Here is a 23,603-nt window from a genome sequence, read left to right on the forward strand (position 1 = left end):
TTTTAATTAATATGCACTGTGACGTACAGGACCAGACAAAAGCAGATTTTTTTTTAAGGTTTGTCATTAAAACTCTGTGAATTGGAATAAGCTGGAAATCTCTCATTATCATGTTTTCATCTTGTATCTTATCAAGTTTCATTAGCCATGAATGAAATGATAGAACTCATTGGTGTTATTATGTAATAGCTCAAAATATAAACAACCGCGCTGTGACGTACGGGACATTTGTCCATGTGTAAAACGAATGGGGAAAGTGAAATTTCATCAAAATTTATAATTAAATTGATGCAAACCAAAGTAAGTTAAGTTTTACATGGATTATCATGATTGATATATATTTCTTTAATAGCATACACTGAAACAAAACATAGCAAACACTTTACGACCTTATAAATATTATGAAAGATGTCTTGCAAATAATTCCATGTGTTAAACGAATGGGGAAAGTGAACTGGATGTAAACCAAAGTAAGTAAGTTTTACATGGATTATCATGATTTATATATATTTCTATTAGAGTATATGATTAAACAAAACATGAAAAAAAACTTTATGACCATATAATTATGAAAGATTTAATCAATTAATTAACTAATTAATAATAATTAATGTTATTTATTACAAATAATAACTTAATTATCAGCCTTTTGCCAACATTCAACCACTGATATAATATCATTTATTTCAATTTACATTATCTTTGCTCCTTATTAAAAAATAACCCTAATTAGAATTACATAGAAATCCTATGTATAAAGTATGGTGTGTCCCGTACATCACACATTTGTCCCATACGTCACAAAGATTCATTAGCTGATATAATAAACAGGAAATTAATTCAGTAAATTCACTTTAATTTTTGGATGTATTGTAACATAAATTATAACTCTCCAAAGTGTGAAGAAAACTGTTCAACTTTTTCTTAATTAGAATCTAAAAAAAAAAGTATGCTAAATCATATCGAAAACTTGCATACAGTGTACCGGACATGTAAAAAACATAGCAGACGACGTTTGCAGACCTGGCGATCATCGTATGACTAGTGGTGCAGAATGTTCCATTGCGGCTTTATGGGGGAAATAGCATTACAGAGGGATAAAATGTCTTCACAAATAATGTTTCAGCGTTGATTCGCAATATCTTGTGTCAATTTCATAAATAATCCTTGTTTGAACATATAAAACATCATTTAAAGTTAAATGAATAAGCAAAACTTAAATTTCAGACTTACCAATGCAGTGATAAGCTAGGATGCACCCCTCATATACATAATGGACCCGTCACAATATTATTCAGAGACATATCCAACTTTCAGAGAATAAAATTGATTTTTGTTGGCAAAAATAATGGTATGTGATATATTACCGCTGTGACTCGAACAACACACCGACGTACACAAAAGCTCTGTCCAGCCCCATGTGTTGAATGCACGCCGAGTGTAGGTTTGCTCTTCGGACATCAGTATCACAAAGAAAATCTCCTCTGATTTGATGATAAAAGTGCACTATTTCCTTATTAACCAATCTCCATGATTCTTTCATGAGTATTTGCCTTACAATGTGCCCTTTATTATAAACTGGGCGGAAATTCTTGATATCATCACCCAGCGATGTGACGACGGATATAATCCACCCGGGTACTATAAAAATGTCCCCCAAACCCATTATCCCAATACATATTCCTGACTATGGATGGTTTTGAGTGATTTTAATGTAATAAAGTGCCATATTTCCTACCAATTGAATGTAAAAAAAATTATGGTCATCTGATAGAAGAAGTTGTTAACATTCATTTCAGGGAGGCGGAAATTTTATCTGAATCAACGCTTGTCCTTGATACACATTAGTTTGTGAAAAAGGGGTATGATGCCAGAGAATTCTGCGTGTTATAAGGGTGCGCGCGTGCAGCGAGGACCTTCTGTCCGCTAGTTTTCCATATGGTGACGTATGGGACACTGCCTGTTGGACACCACATAATTAACTTAATTTTCAAAATTATTTTTTTCTCAAATGTTGTATGAACTTAGTACTACAAGTCCCGACAAAAATATTTTCAAACATATAATTTGCATTATCTGCAAATTAATGATTTCTTGGGATCGTGACCTTGGCATTCATTAACTTTACATGTTTTCAGAAGAAAAAAATATAGGGCAAAAACATCAGAATATAAGCTTCAAAATGACATACAATATGTTAGATTTAATTTTGGCTTCAGAGTGGACAAAAGCTTGGACCTGCCCACAAACAAAGTAAAAACTAAAAACAAAATGAGAATCTTACACTGTCGCTGCTGAAGAGCAGTCTATGGTCAATTCATTCTCATCTATAGTACACCCAGTATCACTTCGGCCATTGTAATCACCAGTAGCTCTTCCATAGCCGCCAGTGATCGCAGTTGTTGCTGACCAAATGCCGTTGAAGCGGTCATTTCCAGCTATTATGAGAAAGGTAAGTGACGGTTATGTAATTCATAGAGTACAAATAACATAATATACTTGGGTGCAAAATATAAAGACATGTAGTAGTAATAGTAGTAATTATAGTAGTAGTGGCATTAGTAGTAGTAGTAGTAGTAGTAGTAGTAGTAGTAGTAGTAGTAGTAGTAATGGCAGTAGTAGTAGTCGTAGTAGTAGTAGTAGTAGTAGTTGAGTTGAAGTAGTAGGAGTCATAGTAGTAGGAGTAGTTGTAGGAGTAGTAGGTGTAGTAGTAGTAGTAGTAGTAGTAGTAGTAGTAGTAGTAGTAGTAGTAGTAGTAGTAGTAGTAGGAGTAGTAGTAGGAGTAGTAGGGGTAGTAGTAGTAGTAGTAGTAGTAGTAGTAGTAGTAGCAGCAGCAGCAGTAGTACTAGTAGTAGTGTAGTTGAAGTAGTAGTAGCAGCAGCAGCAGTAGCAGCAGCAGCAGCAGCAGCAGCAGCAGCAGCAGCAGCAGTAGTAGTAGTAGTAGTAGTAGTAGTAGTAGTAGTAGTAGTAGTAGTAGTAGTAGTAGTAGTAGTAGTAGTAGTAGTAGTAGTAGTAGTAGTAGTAGTAGTAGTAGTAGTAGTAGTAGTAGTAGTAATAGTAGTAGTAGTAGTAATATTGTTTATGTTAATGATAATAAATATACATCATCATCATAATAATCACCAGCATCATCATGATCATCTTCTTCATCACCACCACCACCGTAATCATCATCATCATTATTCAACTTATATCAATAATGAGCCCTTTTATACCTCATCCATATTTGAATGCAACATAAGTCAGCTGTAAAATATGAAAGTTATTCTTTATCTCCACAAACTGACAGTAACATGCACATCCTGGTCAGTATTCAAAATAAGGAATTCATTGATGTCCCAAACTTGATATGCATCTTTTGTATCGTATCATTATTAGCCTAAAGTACCCTTTTAAAGTTACCTGTTCTAATTGCATATCATCATCAGTGTCAGCATCAGGTGTTTCAAGATTGAGAGCAAATAATACCAGGTTTGGGGAAAAATCTGATAACTTTAAAATTTATTTCTTAATATTTCAAAATTTCAAAGTTCCAATTGGGAAGGAGGGCAAAAGTTCAAAAAGGGAAGGTGGGCAAAAGTTCCAACTGGGAAGGGGGCAAATCCCCCCCCCCCTCCTCCATCTTGGTGCCACCACTGTTCATCTTAACTACATGTATTAATGACTGCCTGGACAGTCTACTTACTGGCATAATCAATTCCAAAGTCCTCATATCTCTGGTTCCAATAATCAGGTCCGTACCAATTGGCACTGGTCACAGAGAAGAACAGGACTAGAACGTAAAGGAACACCGAGTAATGTACAGTTTTACCCATCTTCATCATCATGCTATTTCAGATGCTACCTCATCAAAAATCTGGACAGAATAAACAGAGAGGGAGAGAAAATGGGTCGTTTCTTGGTTAGTTAAATTCATAACAAGTGGAATGCCTCTGGCAGTCTCACCTGCTTCACGCGAGTCAACATAGCAGCAGGGCTGACTTTGAAAACTACTATAACTCGCACAACATGTTCAGTGATACTTGGTTAACCTTGTGTCCAAGTTTAATGACCTAGGTCCATATATTTCCTAAGTTATGATGACATTTCAAAAACTTAACCTCAGGTTAAGATAAATGATGTTGATTCCCCCAACATGGTCTAAGTTCATTGACCCTAAATGACCTTTGACCTTGGTCATGTGACATGAAACTCTAATATGATGTTCAGTAATACTTGATTGACCTTATGGCCAGGTTTCATGAACTAGGTCCATATACTTTCTAAGTTATGATGTCATTTCAAAAACTTAACCTCAGGTTAAGATTTGACGTTGACGCCGCCGCCGTCGGAAAAGCGGTGCCTATAGTCTCACTCTGCTATACAGGTGAGACAAAAATACACTTTTATTTCGAAGCAAATAGTTATTTGTAACAGAAAGTACAACAAAAAATATAATCAAGAAAAATAATAGTGATAACCCGATTCATATTATCTACACAAATTGAATGTATTCTCCCAAATTCAATTCAAAATAAAATTGCTTCTGTTAATTCTAAAGTTTGCTACCGTTTTCCTGAGGGGCCATGTTCACGATAATACCACGATGCAAGAAAGAAAGTAACTACATGTATTAACGTTATACAAACATGCATACATAAATAATTACATTTTATTCTGTCAGAAATATTGGATAGGGATGGCATAGGGTAGGCTAAAAAATATTTGCACCCAGTCTAAAAGTGGGTCAAAAAAGATATTACTTCATTAAATTTCATGAATGCATGTAGAAAGTATTGCAATTGGCTTTGCTGTCTACAATATAGGGTTGAAGGGGGATATTTATCTTGTTCACTTATCCTGAAGAAAAAAGTTGTGTGAATGACCCAAGGTTCGCTTTTCTTTAGATGCACCCATTAAATGCTTGTTAGACCCCCTCGATGCTATTTTCACCATTTATATTAAGCTTAGAAATTACCCATGCATGGCTTCTCTTTGTGATAAATCTATACAATGCCAACAATAGACCCCATTCACACTGTAAAGTACACTATACACAAAGCATAGAAAAGAAGGAGCTTTTACACTACAAAACTATGCATAATTGTGCTTACTTAAACTTATATCCCATTCACACTATGCACTATATACAAAATATAGAAATAGAGAAATTGTTCACACTAAAAAACTATATGCATACTCATAAAAAACAGATACGTGTAAAATAATCACACGCACGAGAGAATAATCTTTCATAAACTTTTATCTCCATTCATACTGTGAACAATACACAAAACACAGAAATGGAGAAATTGTTTATTCATAAAAAAAACAGTCATGTGTAAAATAATAACATGCATGAGTACGTGATTTTTCATAAACATGTATCTCTATTCATATATGCACTATTTAACATAGAAATTGAGAAATTGTTTACACTGCAAAAATTGCATGCATACTCATGAACAAAGCCATACATGAGAGAAAGATCTTTCATAAACTTATATCTCCATTCATCCTAAGCACTATACACAAAACATAGAAATTTAGAAATTGTTTACACTACAAAAACTATGTATGTTTACTCACAAAAACACAGCCATGTGTAAAATGATAACATGCATGCGGGCATGATCTTTCATAAACATTCATATTGTGCACTATATGGAGAAATTGTTTATAAGTACTACAAATATTAAAAATATGTCAACTCATTAAAAACAGGCATGTGAGAAATAATTACATGCATTTAATTCAAAATGACACTAATCCTTCAATCAATGCATGTTGTTCATTTTAATAGTGTGCAGTGGAATGTGCTGGTATCAAAACCACAAGATCGCAAAAAATGCATGGTTATTGGCATTTATCATTGATCATCAATTTAAACATTTTATGGGTGACTGAACTTCTAAATTCTTCCCAATGATAAATATATTACGCTTTTATATTATAGCGCTTCATACAGACACTTTAACGGTATATGCACTTTTCCACTACCTAGTCCTAGGGAGCATTCTGGCAAATATATTTAAAAAATAAATTGCTATGCACAATCGCCTGACAAATTTAATCAGGAACCTTCTTAACACCAGGGTATAGAGCAGCAAATGAAGTTGACATTTTATCCAATGGACAGTAGGGCATGGTGGATTCAATTCAAACAACCCTCTGATTGTAAGGCAAAAGTCAGAACTACCATATCAAATGTTACGCATCCAATTTCGCATAATGGTTATTTTCCATGAGATATGGATATAAGAAAAAAAAGAGAATTGATAAAAACATGTATTTCATCTTCACTGTTTATATTAACATATACACAGGTTATTATCTACATGTATATTGCCACCAATAATGGATCCAGGGGGGGCACAGCCGGCCTGTGCCCCCCCCCCCCCTTTGAGAGTGATAATCAATTCTGTAATGTAAACATACCGTTTTTACTCAAGAGTGACCCGCTCTTTGAAAGTGAGGACTTTTTTTTTTGCTTGTCAAATTTTCATCTGGAAAATGTGCCCCCATTTTGGAAAATCCTGGTTCCTCCCCTTATTGCCACTATGGGAAAGCTAATATTATGCGAACACTGATTAACAAGTCTGATATAAAAACTATGTGGAATCAACAATTCAAAGAAAACATACTCTAAATCTCAATGTTGTAATGCATGACTAGCTGACTACTACACATATTCAAGACTGCAAACAGGGATTGCACAGTAAAACGCTGTTTAAATTTAATGCCCTCAACTACACAAGTCTTACAGTAGTTGATTAAACAGTGTTAAAAGTTATTTAAAATCTTATCTAACAAAGTTCAATGTTTGATAATATAATTCTCAATAAATTAAGCCTGGTTGTATAAACTGTTAAACAACTGTTGTAAAGATCATATTGTAAACAAGTTTTGTATGAAATTCTAAACATTTTTACTGTTGTGTGATTTTGAGGAGACCAACTCATGTACATGTATAATGAATGTGAATCGAGTCACGCTCAAATGCCTAAAAGCCTAATGCTTTACTGAAACATGTACAGGACTCTAATAAAAAAATGCCTATTGCCTGATATTTGACATCTTGTAGTCTGTAGGCCTTAAGCCCGCATGAACACATATAGTTTTTTTCTACCTAAATGCTCCATTGTGTCCAAAATAGGAAGAGATGGTGCTTTATGACAGAAATTTAACATCTCCAAATAGGTTATACATGTAGGCCCTATAATTGTAGTTTTTTTTAATTACATTTAGTGTAAATACTCTGTTCTGAACAGAAGATGAATAGAGAACTTATGACAACAGTTTGAAAAATTGTAGGCCCTACAGGCATTCATTTACAATTTTTTTTTACCTCTAGTGTAAATGCTCCAATCTGACCACAGGTGGATATTTTAGGGGGTTTCCCCTATTAAGCTCAAAAAGGTCACAAATCTTATTGATCCTCTATGGAAACCCTATTGTAGGCGATAATCCGGAGGCCCTCACCAAAAACGATTGAAATATAAAAAAGGGAATTTCAAACTAATCCTTCCCTATTGCCAATGAGGAAGCTGGAATGGGAATATCAGGGTCTGTGCTCGTATTAGATGGAGATTGACACTAAATAATTATCAAATTTGAACAAAATGTAGAAAAATCCTGAATTGAATTACATGTAGTGCATTATTACTGATCCTGATCATCATCCTGATCTGAACAATCTCAAGATTATTTGTAATGGAGATGCAATTATTGCGCTAGTTTGCTGGATTAATCTTGAGATTGCATTCCCAAGTCAACTTGGGATTATTTGCAAAATAGAGCGCTATTTTACGAATAATCCCACTAATTCCAAGTGCAGACGCACTCGGGAAAATTTATTCACCGCATCGGACCATAATGCATCGATGCCTCGCTTGAGCAGGAAACGCTCTTCTTGCGATGGTGGAGACAGGGTTTCTTGAATCTCGAGATTAATCGCAAAGAGGGCCGATTGGGCTAAAATCTCTAGATTGAGTAAACTCGGGCTGGTGCAGCACCGCCTAATGATTAACAAGTATCATGAACGTACATTTATTCTTTCTCAATAAACCACCACCCCCCTCCTCTCTCTCTCTCTCTCTACCTACTTTTCTTACTCCCTCCCCCCATCATATTCACTCAATTTATTATTAAAAGAAAATATTACAACTATCAAAATTCCACTGTCACACTCTCAAATAAAGTCTAAATAAATCCAGTGATAACTTAGTAGACTTGACTGGAAATTGTAATTCTTTCATTTTTTTAACTGTACGTTAAGTTTAAACAAGCTCCCTCTCAAATTTAGTTTATTAAACTGCAAAACCGGGAACTGGTACAAGTAAATGTATGCTGGTTGGATTTGCACATTAGTGGTGAATAGCAAACATTTATCAAACACTCTCTCTTAAAATACAAGATAGATTCCTCTCCCTTATAACACTGGAGAGGTCCAAACTACAACACATCTATTCAAATATTGACCATTACACATTGATCTATTTACCTCCTTAAGAAACCGGAAGGGGTACATGTTTGCCCCCCCCCCCCACACACACACACCTCTTAAGACTGAGTAAGTAAAACACCTCTCACCTTGTATCTTCCCACAAAATATTGAGGAGCAATTGAAGAATAAACTTCTGAAAATGTATCCTTTGGTGTTTTTAATGTTGCCTTTTGTAATAGTCTCTTTCTCTAACCTTTCTTTCTCAGTCCCCCCCCCCTCCCTCCCTCTCCTCCCTCCCCTCCCTCCCTCTCAACCCCTCTCTCCCTCCCTCCCTCCCTCCCAACGTATTACTTTGTTCTGCAGAAAACTTTTTTCTTTGTTTCATCACGTTTACGTTCTGAAAGCCGTTTATTTCTGCGACCAACAAAATATTGCTTGAGAGAGCCAGTGTGGTTTGAACTAAATGTCTAAGAGGCTGTTCTCACTATGCTCCTAAAACTAGTTTAGTGGAAACTAGTTTAACGTGTAGTGAGAACGGTCGAAGCGGTCTTGGAAGCGATCTTCTAAACCAGTTTCGAAAACCACCTCGCGATGTAGTTTTCAAGATCGCTTTGCCTCGTTAAACTGGTTTTAGCGTAAGGACACAACCGTTCTTCGGGGACAATCTTCGCACATTTTGAGCGCGCTACTCCACACGACAGGTGTATAATGCCTATGCTGCGGTTTCGAATTTCGCGCGAAACGTGTCACCCCACTAAGAGCGTTTCCATAGCAACAAGAGCGCTTTACCTGATGTGATTTTGAAAACCACTTTCGTGTGATCAAGTGGGAATGCTAGCAAAGCGATCTTCCAAACTGGTTTCCTGAATCGGTTTCCAGTAACCTAGTTTTAGAAAGCGTAATGAGAACGGCCGCTAAATGTTTCTCAGGCAAAACGGTGTCCATCAAACCTAACCGATTTCTAACAACTATCGCTTGTTTGCACCAAGCTCTTAAAAATACAAAGCTTTTGCTACAAGTATTTGCCAATAAGATTTGTTACTGAAGCATTCACAGGTTGAATAAATATACTTGTCAAACTTTTTTCTAATGGAGGTAGGAGAGAAGAACGATTTCAGTATCCTACATGTAGCTACACCTGTACTGGAAGGAATAAATTTTGGCTTTAAACTCATATTAGAGATCTAACTGAGCACTTTTCAGTTTTGCACCTAAAATTGGCATATATATTTACATACTTTTGTACTTTCTTACAGTTTGAAAGAATCAAATACAGATCCTAAAAAGTCAAATTAACAGAAATGAGCAAATTTTCATGGCAAAATAGTCTTTCTCTGAAATCTTAAGAGTGAATGTTTAAAATGCTTTTTATTCAAGAATGACAAAACACGTTGCGATATAAGAGGGGCTATTGTTTTTGCACATGAAACGATACAGCAGGGTCAATTCAGCTCAATAATTCTGCATTAAGACTTTTTTTTTTATTCAATCTGATTATCATATTGGAAAATTTGCATTTCACAGGACTTAAAGGGGAAGGTAACCCTAAAGAAAACTTTGTTGTAAAAATAGCAGAAAAAATAATAAAAAATATTGGTGAAGGTTTGAGGAAAATCCGTTAAAGAGTAAGAAAGTTATTAGAGTTCAAAATTTTGGATTTGTGACGTCATAAACGAGCAGCTGCCCCATGTGTTATGTAATATAAAATGCATGAATTTCAAATTTTGTATGGTTCCTGATGACTTAATTTTGTTTTCTATTCATGATCGGGTGCGAAATGATTTGTCTATTGATATACAAAAGGTACAATGAAAACCATTTTCAATTTTCTGAGAAAATGACATTTCATTGATTTTTTACCATTCACTATGTAGGAATGCTGCTCGCATATGACGTCACAAATCAAATAATTGAAATTCTAATATCTTCTTAATTATTTGATGAATTTTTCTCAAACCTTTGGCAATATTTTTTATTATTTTTTCTGCTATTTTTACAATAAACTTTTTGTCAGTGTGAACTTCCCCTTTAAAAAAAATCAATGTACAATTGAAGGTAAGCAGAGATGTGTAAATAGGGGGCTTGGGCACTTGCTCCCCTCCCCCTCCCCTCCCCACCAGAAAAAAGGAGGAAAGAAAAAAATGGGTGAAATACGATGATTATCATGTCTAAAATTGTCGCAGGATTAGATTTTTTTAGGTGAAATTTTTACTTGCTCACAACTAGCCATATTCCTATCTATCTATCTCTATACTTGATTTGTAACTTTGTGTTTCACTGTTATTGTCCATATTAGGGTGTGTTTATGCTTCCATTGCGAGGACAGAATTAGCGATTTCAAACGTCAATTCAAAACGCCGATCGTAAACGTGGTTCTGGGAGTGCTGTTTATGCTTAACTTTTCAGAGCAAATCATGATCTCCAGCTGGCTTCGCATCGTAAAGCGAGGTCAAATTGGGCGCGCCTTTTTTCGAAAGTTTTTTTTTCTGATTGTTGTTATTACGTAGAGATAACATGGAGCAATACGACTGTATTTGCCCGTGGATTTTTCATCTCACCGGAAGCATGTACCAAATGACGTCATTTAAACACGTTTACGATCATGGTTCTGTTTATACTTTCCCAGAAAGCCTGATTCTGGTCAAACGACGTTTACAAACGCACCTTTTTGTGAGTTTACGATCGGCGTTTTGAAACAGCGTTTAAATGAAAGTAAGCATGGACGCAACCGTGTTTTGGACTAATCACGTTTGGAAACGCTGATTCTGTCCTGAAAAGTGGAAGCATAAACACGGCCTTAGTGTTTGTTTATAAAATTGAGAATGATCCAATATGTGTGGATTTTGATCAATAAATTTTGAAAATTGAAAAAAGGCATTTTGCGCAAAACGCCTTGTTCTGCCCCATCAATTTTTTTGGTGGCTCATCATTTCTACACTTCAACCAATCTTTTTACCCCCCACTATTTCTTCTTAGAGCACAACGAATCCTTGATCAGGATTATTATTGTGTAATTCACAATTGATGGACCAACAGCATGATTGAAATTCCTTCTGTTCTGATGACATTATGAATCTTTTTATACAGTGCACAATAGTCATGACTGAACGGTTTGAAGAGTTGAAGTTTATCTTTCTTATGGCAAAAATATGAATTTTTTTTGTCTTGTGCAGTGCACCATATTACAACCAAAAAGCGTGACTGAACAATAATTGAAGTTTCTTCAATGGCTTAATGAATCTTTTAATGTGTAGTGCACAACAGACCAACTTTATGACTGAATGAGTGAAGTTTCTTATAACTAGCACAGAGTTGTAATAAAAGATTTTTTTATTATTGTTCAGTGCACGGTAGACCAAATATAGTGAATGATTGCAGTTTCTTCGTATGATATCATGAATCTTTTTATTGTACATTTATGGTGCACAATTACCAAATGCATGACTGCTGAATTGTTGTTCCTTCTTAAAGGTCAAGTCCACCTTACAAAAATGTTTATTTGAATCAATAGAGAAAAATCAGACAAGCACAATGCTGAAAATTTCATCAAAATCGGATGTAAAATAAGAAAGTTATGACATTTCAAAGTTTCACTTATTTTTAACAAACTAGTTATAATATGAACGAGCCAGTTACATCCAAATGAGAGAGTCACTCACTATTTCTTTTGTTTTTTATTGTTTGAATTATACAATATTTCAATTTTTACGAATTTGATGATTAGGACCTCCTTGCCTGAAGCACAAAATGTTAAAATAATGGAATTCCACATGTTCAGGGTGGAATGAATCTTCATTTCACATGACAATGACGAGAAATCAAAATATTTCATATAATAAAATACAAAAGAAATAGTGAGTGATGTCATCAGTTCCCTCGTTTGCATACCGACCGAGATGTGCATATCTGTTTTGTGAAATGAAGCAAAACTTTAAAATATCATAACTTTCTTATTTTACATCTGATTTTGATGAAATTTTCAGTGTTATGCTTGTTGAATTTTTCTCTTTTAATTTACTCAAATCAAGTTTTTGTTGGGGTGGACTTGTCCTTTAAAAAAAATTGAAGAGATGTATAGTTTCTTCTCTTGGCAAAGATGACATGATGAATCTTTTTATTGTCTAGCACACAATAGTCAAGAGCATGGCTGCAATGTTGTTCATATCCAGGGGGCTGTTACACAAAGAGTCCCAATCGACCACAACTTGGTTGTCAACCAATCAGAAGCTTGCATTTGGGACTTGCATGTGGTTGATTGTAGAATGGATTGTTGTGTGTATCCAGGTAACAGTCACCTGGTATGTTGACTTTATATGACAGCGACCCATCAATTATTAACTTTGAAACTTGATCCCGACCTTTGGATTCTCGTCTGGCTAAATGTTAAACACCTATTGCAAGGGCAACAAATAGCACACAACTTACTTGTGGGCAACAGCCGACAGGGAAATTCACCCTCATGGTAGCCAATTTGCAAACTGGAATGCGTTGGGGCAAACTTCTTTTCTGAAGTTGCCCCAGGGTCTCCCAAAACAATATTCAAGCACATGTAGGCCTACATTTATAAAAAAAGAAAATCAAAATACAGTAGAATGGGATATACTTTTACTTTATGTCAGTATCATTCCTCATTGAGCCAAAAAGTAGGCCTATTTCTTCTTGTAATGACAAGAAACAGTTCTAAAAGTAACCCCCCCCCCCTAATAAAGCAAGTAATGATAGCCCCTAAAAATTAATATTAATTCCTAACCTGAAACTTTAGGTGTATGGGTTTTAAAACATGCAAAGCCGGGTGGCCGGTTAAGTGGAATTTTAAAGGGAATTAAGTTCACCCTGACAAAAAGTTTATTTCAAAAATAGCGATAAAATCATTTAAAAAAATTGGTGTAGGTTTGACAGGAATCCATCAAAGAATTTCAAATTGTTTTATTAGTGACGTTATATGCGAGCAGCTTTTCCACCTATAGATCGAATGGTAAAAAATCAATGAAATTGATCATTTTTTCACAAAAGTGATACAGCGAACAACATCTGTGTGCCTGAACACGATCAGTCTGCAGGCACAGACCCTGGTCGGAACTTTGATCAACAAGTGTGCCTCCACGCAAAGACTAGCATGTTCTTGAGCCTTCAGTACACAAGGCATGAGTAGGCTGCACATTCAGACCCTTAACTTGAATGAAGGGTTTGCCCAGCAGACTAGAACACAATTGGGGTTTATCTAATGAGCTCTGTATAATGATGCACTCTTTCGGAATTCACTAAAATCAGTCATGGTCAATGAACCAACCCAGTTTACAAAGTAAAGTGCATTAAGAATATAGTTGCCAAAAATAGTCTATTTTAACCCTGGTTATTAACTCACCAGTAACGGTTGCCATAAGGACGACCTTAAACAATCAATTCAACTACAGTTGAACAATCAGTAGTTGGGATGAGATGAAAATGATTTTTGTGCGGAAATGAAAAATTTCCATCCTATCCATCAGGGATTGTTCATTTGTAAGCAGCTTTGATCAACTATTCATCCGCTCAATTGTGTAACCAATGAGCCAAAAAGCAATAGGAGGCCAAACATGGTGAATTGGGCAATATTTCTAAGCTCTGTGAGTGAGCAAAGCAAGCGAAATTTTCTTGCAGTTTTGTTCTGATAGATTTTGATCATATTTCACCCTTTTCCTTTCCTTTTCATCTGTTTCCTTACTTTTCATTCTTCGACATGAGAATTTGGGTATGGTAATCATTTCCAGCTTTTTTATGCACATGAATAGTTTCCAGTGTATATCCCAAATTTGAAATGCTTTTCGGCAACTACATTTGGGAATTATCAAAAACAAAATTGTCACAGCACACCTCCTAAAATTAAATGCGACCATACGGAAGTAAGCCAGAGTCCTGTCTCTTATACCCCTTTCATAAACCCAATTATGCGGCTAATAGCAGCATAATTTGGTCATAAAATCAGAGGACCAGAGTTATCCTCATTATTTTGATACTGCAATTATCCGCATAATAGCGGCATCGGGACCAGATTTTGATTTTGTGAACGCATTTGCGGATAATTGCCATGGTGCGGTCACAAGGTCCCCCTTTTCCAACACAACTGCATCGGAGGGGGCGTGTGCAGTTGTCACGACGATTATCCGCCTTTTTCAGGATGGGCGCTCGTAAAAATAGTGTGGATTATTTTCAGAGAATGTGAACGCAATTTTTATTGAATTATCCGCATTACTCTTGGGCGGCTAATTGGAGGATGGGTTTATGAAAGGGGTATTAAAGACTTGACTTGTTATAACAAATGCTCAATTTCTATCACAAGTTTACTATCAGCCAATCAGATAGAAGGATTTCAGTAGCTTTTAACTGTTATTTTAAAGTTGTAAATCATAACAAGTTTTGTGAAACAGGACCCACATATTGTCCTACCTTCATGACATATGTATGCCAATGAGGGATTATAATGAACAATGAGTGACAAGATCTCTTGCAACAAAAGAGATTAATAAAGAAATCCTTTGTTAAGTTTGTCACCCATTGATTTTCTTCTGGAAGTAGTCGATTGTTATGCAACACTTACTACACAAAGGCCAGTACGGTGTAAGTGGAGACAAAATATTTACAAGTTTCATTGCCTTGGTAAACTCTTTTTTGCATTTTTTTTATAAGTTGTATAGTCCTACCTTACCCTACCAAGGATTACATGCATGTTTGAAGTTGATTTATGTTTTCTTTTATTATTTGTTTTTAATATTGTATGTTTTTATATATTAAACGTGTACACTGAACCCCTCAGAAAAACGACCTGTGGCTGAAGAGGGCCATCCAGCCCACGAATGGAGAATGAATGAATAAATAGATTTAAAAAATAAAGAAATAAATAAAGAAATGAAGAAAAAAATGAATAAATTATTACAGACAGACAGAAAGAAAGAAAGAAAGAAATAGATAAATCAATCAATCAATCAATCAATCAATTACTAAATAAATAAATAAAAAATAAATAAATGAATAAATGAATGAATAAATAAATAAATAAAAAAAGAAATAAATATAGGAATAAAGAAATAAATAAATAAACAAATAATCTGCAATTCTAAATCCAGTGTGCTATATTTGGTGCAATATTGCTATATACTATCATTATTGTTGGTATATCCCCCTGCAAATTAAAAAGATTCCCTTCCATATTCAATCTCAGAGTAAAGTCAAATCATGAGGCATTCAATATAGATTTTCTTTTCCAAGAAAAAAGCAAAGTAAATTTCTAGATTAAATTACAACTAACGACTTAGCATTTATTCATTACATGTTTGGTTATAATTAGAATGCATTTTACTAAGTGGGGCTCATATCCCTTCTTCTGCATCTGTTACATCAACATGAAGTTGATGAACAACATTCTCTGCTACAGTACAAATGAAAAAAAATGAAAATCCATAATTTATTGTTCGAAATAGATTTGAAATGAAATACTCTAAATATTTGCTTTGCCCAATTGATCGTGGGCCCGGCAGCCACTGTGCAGCGCCAGATCAACGAGGCTCTATCCCTTTAATCGTTGAACGCCAAACAGGGTAGCAGCAACTCCCATCTTTTAATGTCTTTTGGTCCGAAGCGGCTGGGGTTTGAACCCCCGACCTCCCGGTTGTGAGACGGACGCTCTACCAACTGAGCCAACACACCGGTATAGCTATTGTAACAAAATAAAATCCCTATAGGGCAAAATAACACAACAGGAAAAATCTACAGGGCTACAATTTATCACAAGATTATTTCTTGAAAAGAAAAGTGATAATTTATTTTGTTGTTTTTGCAGCTATATTGAACCAAGAAATAAAGGTTCAAATTTGAACCTTTTCTACTGTTAAGTATTATGTAACTTAAGTTAAAAAGTTGCACCTTCAGCATTAAGGGGTGCAAACAAGCATTTCTTGGTGCAAATAAAATAATAAACAGGTGCATTTCAGCACCCTTTTTTCAACTTTTGGGGTGTACAGGACTGTACACCCAAAAGGTCGCATTTAACCATGATGATAGCTGCAGGTCAAGCCTTTCTTTACAATTCATTCAATGATCATTTCATGGGTGCACATCGTTCATTTGAGCATGTGGTATTCATCTCTGCAACACACAAACAATCACACAGGCATGATCAAATATAAAAACAATTTTCTGTCTCTAAAGTCTAAATATGGTGGAGCCTAGTCATAAGAGGCGTTAGTTGATACTAACTTTAGAAAATGATTTTGTCTCGGACTCTACAATGATATCAAATCATAATTACAAACAAATTTCATCATTCTTTAAATGCCAAAGATATGCTGATACAAGATTGAGGTCCTCGCTTGTCAGGCCCACTCATTCAATGAACAAGGCCTACTTCTGCGAGTACCTGACATTGGACTCAACAGATGGTCAAAACTCATGATACAGATCGCATTAATCTTCCTATTCATCTTCATGATGCCAACTAAGAATTTCCCCCCACGGCCCACTTAAGATGTAAAAAGGAAGCTACACTCAGCTGGCAGCTCACCGTTATCGATCTGACCACCACCTTATTTACCCCCATCTTACCCCCTGCCGTGTCCCGGGAAGTGTCCCCATGTCAAGACAAGAGGCGCAGAAAATAGAAACGAGATGCAACAAATAAGATCTCACCTGTTCTTATTCGGTTCGGTGTTACTCTTTAGTTTTGCACTCTCCAACTACAACCAATATAAATTCCACCACATTCCAGTGCTGTTATTATCCAACTTAATTCCTCTTTTAGATGGTAAGATTTTTATCAATCCTCCATAGTCCAGAAGACAGATAAACTCGCGAGACCAAACGTACCGAAACATTCACGGACGGACGTTCAGCAAAAACGGATCCAATTTCCAACTTATATTCCAAAATTATCCCGCCAAGCACCACGGCCACGGGTCGACCCACTACGAATTCCACCAAACTTTTCTTTCGAACGATGATTCGAAATGAATGATGGCACAAATCGTATAAATAAAACCTTAGTTTAATAAGCTCAGTTAAGTTCGGATCGATAAATTTATTGAGGTGTATCTTTGGCACGGATCATCGAACCAATTCACTCCACCTGTGCTAATTTTCTGCCGGATTGAAGAGCTCGTGTCCAAAAGTGTGACGTCATTGACGTTCGGCTTCACGTTCCTATGGTGATGGTCGTCTGAAGAGAGAAGGAAACTTTGATCCCAAGTTTTGTTTTCATAGAATCCGGGTTGTACCTTTGTTTGTAAAACTGTACCTGCAATATTCCTCTCGTGCAGCCATTGTTATAGACTTTTGCTGACGGTATTGCGAATAAACAAAATTGGCAGCACCCCCTGGAAATCATATTGGTATGCTAAATAATATAGGTATTAGGCTAATCTAAAAAATCAATGAAGTTTTGTAGCGAGAATTTATATTATTTGTAACTGTCTTGTAAAAAAACGCAATTATTCTGGGAAAAAATAGTGGCATTGTGTATAAATTTTTAGGCATTAATTATGATTTTAATGTTGCTACTCTGGTAAAAGGATATGATTTAAAAAACAATAATTATAGAATTTTTAATCTTCTAATAGGTATGCTATTTATTCAATTTTTATTCGTATTCGAACAGAAAGTCGAGTTGTAGATTTCATGAGTTTGGAATACTTTGTTTATTCAAAAGATTGGTTTGTAATCGTTTAGAAATAGAGAAGCGTTGTAAAAGTAAAAATTTGTGTATTTTTTAAAACGGTATTGTTGACGAAAATATTTCATGCTTTGAATGACATTGTTAACATTTTATGTAAATATTACATGTGATTATTTATCAATAAAGTTATTTTTAAACGAAAAAAAAAAGAATCAAGAGAATGCAAATGACGAGGAAGATGGACCCCCGGATGGACCCTTGTTATCCCGGTAGTCAGTGGCGGAACGAAAAAGTATGGGGCGAATTTTCGGTAAATTGCCAATTCGTCTACTGCCAACTTGTCCACTCATCACATGGTCTACTTTCCTTTAGTGTAATGCCATTCCGTCCATCAACCGTTCATTGAGTCGTATAACAACCATTTGGTCCATTCATCACTTCGTCTTATCACCATTACATCTATGACTATAGTTCGTCTTATAACCAGCTAGTAAAATATCCATTTCATTTTCATTCATTAACACTTTGTCTTGTCCAATCATAGACCAAATGGTATGTGGACTAGATGCATGGCTACTGGTTATTGGACGGAATGGTATTGATTAGACCAAATGAAAGTAGACCACGTGGTGAGTGGAAGAACTGATCGAAGACCAAATGATAGGAGACGAATATGCATTCGACGAAATGGAAATAAACATAATTCTCTGTGAATTCGCAAGCGAGCGAGAAAAAAAGTCTTTTTTTTAATTGAAATATGAACTTGTAGTAATTTTTAACATCATATTTCGTCACCCTTTTCCTTTCCTTTTTTCTTCCTTCACCCCCTCCGTGTCTCTGCTCTCCCCCCCCCTTGTTCAGCGAACTTTGGGGTCCAAGTACCCTCAAGCCCCCCCCCCCCCCATCCCCTCCCAATTATATACGTCACTGCTGGTAATACTATATACAGGGATATGAGCAAGGCTTTGGGAGATAGTCTTTTAAGTGGCAAAATCTAACATGAGTGTTAGATCTCATGCTAAAATTAGCAGTTCCCCCCAAGGCGCGTTAAGCTGATCCCAAGGAAATAGCAACACATAACGGGAAAGTGGTTTAGAAATAGAACGTATCAAATCCCATCTATTATGTCTTGGTTTTGAGAGACTTCCCGCTCAAGGGCTTACTAAATATTGACTTTAAACAGTTACCTGGGGTTTGCTAATAGCTTGGGATCACATTGAATGAAAACGGAAGAAAGAAAAAAAAAGGAAGTAAGGAAATAAAGAAAGAAAAGCGAGAGGGACAGAAAGAAAGAAAGAAAGAAACAAACAAAAGCGAGAGGGAGAGAAAGAAAGAAGGAAAAAAGAAAGAAAAAAAGAAAGAAAGAAGGAAAGAAAGATAGAAAGAAATAAAAAGAAAGAAAGAAAGAAAGAAAGCAGCACCCTCTGTAAAAAATATCGTTCCCATCAGGGCCCTGAAGCCAACAACATTTTTCATTATTTGCCCTCATTTGCTCCCTATATTGTCATCACCGAATTTGTTTCAAGAATGTTCGAAAGAGCAGCATAATACAAGGTCGATTAGTTAAAGACTCTCTGTCCCGGGGGCCGGGGCACTTACATACCATGCGCGACCAAAAAACACATAAAAGGAATCTTTTTCACGATAGGGCACGTTACGTACGTAACGTGATAAGGGTGTCAAACCACAAAAATAATGAAAAAGGGTATCTATTTCGCTAGGAAAACTACGTGTTTAGGGTCAAATTTGGGGATGATTAAACAAAATTGAAGTGTTTTATAAAGGATGTCCTTTTTGCCCCAACACTTCATGTTGAGAGTCCGATTTGCGCGAGGTGTAGAAGGTGGGGTCGTAAACCAAATAAGGTAAAGCCGACGACCGAAGGACCCGTAACAATAAAAAAAAATTCCTGTACTTGTTTAGGGGTTCCATGAGTATCGTTTTGTTTCCAATACTTGTTAAGGGTAGAGTTTCACATGCCAATACTTAATTGTTAAGTGGTGCATTTTCAGAACATGGAAATTACGTGTTTAGGGTGCTTTTCGAGACCCCATGGTCGCCCACGGTATCCACTCATGAATGGAAGTGGCCCTCGGCATTGATCATGATAAAGGAAGAAAATTAGTATGAAAAGAAGCAAGAGGAGAACAATAAGGGGAGATAAGCGTGGCAGAATCTCCGGGTTGCAACGTAGATGGAGCGATTCATCAAGATGGTCAAGAAACCAGATCTACGCAGATTTTTTTTCCAAAAAAAATAAAAAAATAAAGTTCACATTTAGAACCGACAATATTTGGGAGAAATGACCACAAATTGTTGAGGTCTCCAGATATGCCATATCGTACGACATTTGTAAAACAATTTTTTTTTTAATTCGATAGACTTTGACATAATTAACAAAATAATGTCATATTTCTCCCTTCTCTCGATTTCCTTTTCTTCTTTAATTCTTGATTTGGGGGATCTTTTTTTTCTATTTATTTTTTTATTATTATTATTTTTTTTTTGGGGGGTCCATTGCCCCCAAAGCCCCAACATCTGTACACCAGAGATGTTGGGATAGATAACCAGCGACAAAGAAGGCTGATCGGAGGGGGAACATACCAACCCCAGGTTCGCTCGATGGCCCCTATATTTATTGACATTATGAATGAAATTATATTTTTTTAATGTAACTCACAAAACTTTGTAAAGTCGCGGGAAGCGACCGAGCCAAAAATAGGCCCAAATTCTCAAAGGTGGGCTAACTTAGCCCTGGCTTAATTTAGCCCATGGGATTAACTTAGCCCACCGGTCAAGAAATGCAAAATTTAGCCTCCGTTGGCCAATGACGTCAATATTAATGATGCGTTTTAGACCACTGGCTAAGTAAGCCCACCTTCTAGAATTCGGGCAAAGATGTGCAAAATTCTTTTATCTTTCTTATAGGAAAACGGGTTTAAAAGAAAATAAAGACATGATTTTTGAGGGCGGCTCTCGGTGATGTCCCATGCAAGTTATTGTGGTGAGGTAGACTCTTCACCCGGAGTCGTTCATGGTCGAATATGACAATTATTTTAAGAAACCACAGACATCCTCCCGGGTCTGAAAATTATTTAATCTGAACATAAAGAACACCTAAACTTCATCGAAATGGGACAACGAATAACAAAGCTAAAGATATTTTCAAGCCGGTATTTCTGCATTTATTAATAATAATAAATCAAAATTACAAATCTATAACTATGATATAACATCAAACATAGTAGATATAGACATAATTCATGTAAACAGTAACAAATACATTTAAATTCAGACGCCAGCTATCGCAAGCTGAGAACTTGAAATGATAGCAGCCATGGGGGCTGCTAATATGTTTTTTTATGGGACACAATGGTTTATGACATTTTAAAGTTGTTCATTATTTCCGTGAAAGAGTTATTATGCACGTCCTCATATGCAATGCGCAAGTTGATGACGTCATATCCCCACTAATTCTTTTCTCTTTTATTATTGTAATAATGATTATATTTCTTCAAAATTTGTCCTCCGGCCAAGAATGAAAAAAAAAACAACCGGATTTGATATGATCCCTGCTGCAACTTATTTTCTTTTAAAGGTAAAGTCCACCCCAGTAAAATGCTCCTTAATAGAGAAAAATCAAACTAGCATAACACTGAAAATCGGATGAAAAATAAGAAAGTTGTGGCATTTTGAAAATTCGCTAATTTTTCACAAAACAACAATGGCATGCAAATGAGAGACAGTCGATGATGTCCTTCACTCACTATTTCTATTCTATGAATCATACAATATTTCATATTTTATGGATTTAAAATGAGGGCAAACTTGACTGAACCATACAGCATTAAGCAATGCTAATTCCAGGTGTTCAGACAATGAGGAGAAAATGAGAATATGTAATATTTTATATAAAATAAAATCCCGGAATAGTTGATGACGTCATCAGTCTCCTCATTTGCATAACGAACAGGATGTGCTTTGCGAAATTAAGCAAAGCTTCAAAATGTCATAACTTTCTTGTTTTACATCCAATTTAGATGAAATTCTCAGTAATATGCTTGTTGGATTTTTTTCTTTTTATTCAAATGAAGTTTTTGTTGGGGTGGACTTGTCCTTTAAGGGAGATATATAAAATATGATTTTTTTTCGTTAGAATCAGCCATTGTAACTCCCCCTATTCTATCAGTTGTTGGAATTTATTGTAGCAGGCTTTCCTTTTCTCATTTTTTAGTTGTTCGACACAATGGTTTACGTCAGTTTCAGTTCTTTCTGCCTTATTTTTAAAATCACTGTTTTTCATATTTTATAAGCCTTGCCTTTGATTGCTATATTGTACTTATTTTACATCAGTCCAACCTTGTAAATATATATGTATGTTGACTTATTTTAATAAAACATACAAAAAATGAAATGTTCTTGATGTCATGTTATTTCACTAGGGAAGAGTAAAAGGAGATATAACTTCATCTGTCTACCTTTTGTATATTTTCATGACGATGTGCAAACTGTTTTCACAAAACACTGCTTAAAGGGATGGTCCAGGCTGAAATATTTATATTTTAATACAAAGAGTATAATTCACTGAGCAAAATGCCGAAAATTTCATCAAAATCTGATAACATAAAGTTATTGAAGTTTAGATTTTAGCAATATTTTTTTAAACAGTCGTCATGAATATTCATTAGGTGGGCTGATAATGTCACATCTCCACTTTCCGTTTTCTTATGTTATAACATAAAATCAATTTTTTTTATTATTTCATACTTGTGTGAATTATATGTCTCCCTTATAATGAAATAAGTTGCAGCAATAAATATCTAATGCACTAATCAGATGTCAATCCAATTTTTCTAGTTCTTGGAGGAAAAAAATGGAATAAACCTATTTTCATTTGATAAAATACAAAAGAACAAGTTGAGATGTGACATCATCAGTCCACCTAATGAATATTCATGACTACTGTTTTCACAAAATATTGCTAACATTTAAAATTAAATAACTTTGTTATTTGTTATCCGATTTTGATAATTTTTTCGCATTTTGCCCAATGAATTCTACTCTATTTATTAAACTATTAATACTTTCAGCCCGGACCATCCCTTTAACTTTAGAATTGAATGCACGTAAGACCACAAATCAAAAACTTAAAGAAGCTTCAACGATGTTACTCTTTAACAGATTTTCTTTAATTTTCTGTTTTTATTAACTTGAAAAGAGTGATTTTTTTTATCTGTCGGGAATTTGCAATGCAATGCAGAGTTATCAATAGACACTCTGATGCAATGCAAAGAGTGCCATTTCCAGTCCAAGTATAGTACACGTCGCCTTCAGTCGACTCCAAAGTTTTTGAGGTGTACAGAAACTTATTATGTCTAGAGGGACAAAATAGATAGTTAATTCCTTCTAGAATTGTGCTTTTTAAATTATCAATAAATGTTCATAAAGTACTAGAATTAATATATTTTTTTAAAAAATCTGTTTTATGTTTTTCGATGAACAAAGATATTCATCCCTCTTCATAAAAATTGTCTT

The 23,603-nt window shown here is 35.4% G+C and overlaps 2 protein-coding genes across 2 annotated transcripts in view; both read right to left on the bottom strand.

Moving 5' to 3' along the window:
- Positions 1–3,853, bottom strand: part of LOC121417702 — a 92,477-nt gene extending 88,624 nt beyond the window's left edge. Inside the window, exons 1-2 of the mRNA XM_041611436.1 lie at positions 3,686–3,853; positions 2,285–2,438 (exon numbers count right to left, since the gene is read on the bottom strand). Coding sequence (XP_041467370.1) covers positions 2,285–2,438; positions 3,686–3,827 — 296 coding nt within the window. The 5' untranslated portion in view covers positions 3,828–3,853. The remainder of the gene's footprint in view (positions 1–2,284; positions 2,439–3,685) is intronic.
- Positions 3,854–15,771: 11,918 nt separating this feature from the next.
- Positions 15,772–23,603, bottom strand: part of LOC121417703 — a 39,377-nt gene continuing 31,545 nt past the window's right edge. The window contains exon 3 of the mRNA XM_041611437.1: positions 15,772–15,830. Coding sequence (XP_041467371.1) covers positions 15,772–15,830 — 59 coding nt within the window. The remainder of the gene's footprint in view (positions 15,831–23,603) is intronic.

This window comes from Lytechinus variegatus, chromosome 6 (assembly GCF_018143015.1).
Source record: "Lytechinus variegatus isolate NC3 chromosome 6, Lvar_3.0, whole genome shotgun sequence".
Lineage (NCBI taxonomy): Eukaryota > Metazoa > Echinodermata > Echinoidea > Temnopleuroida > Toxopneustidae > Lytechinus > Lytechinus variegatus.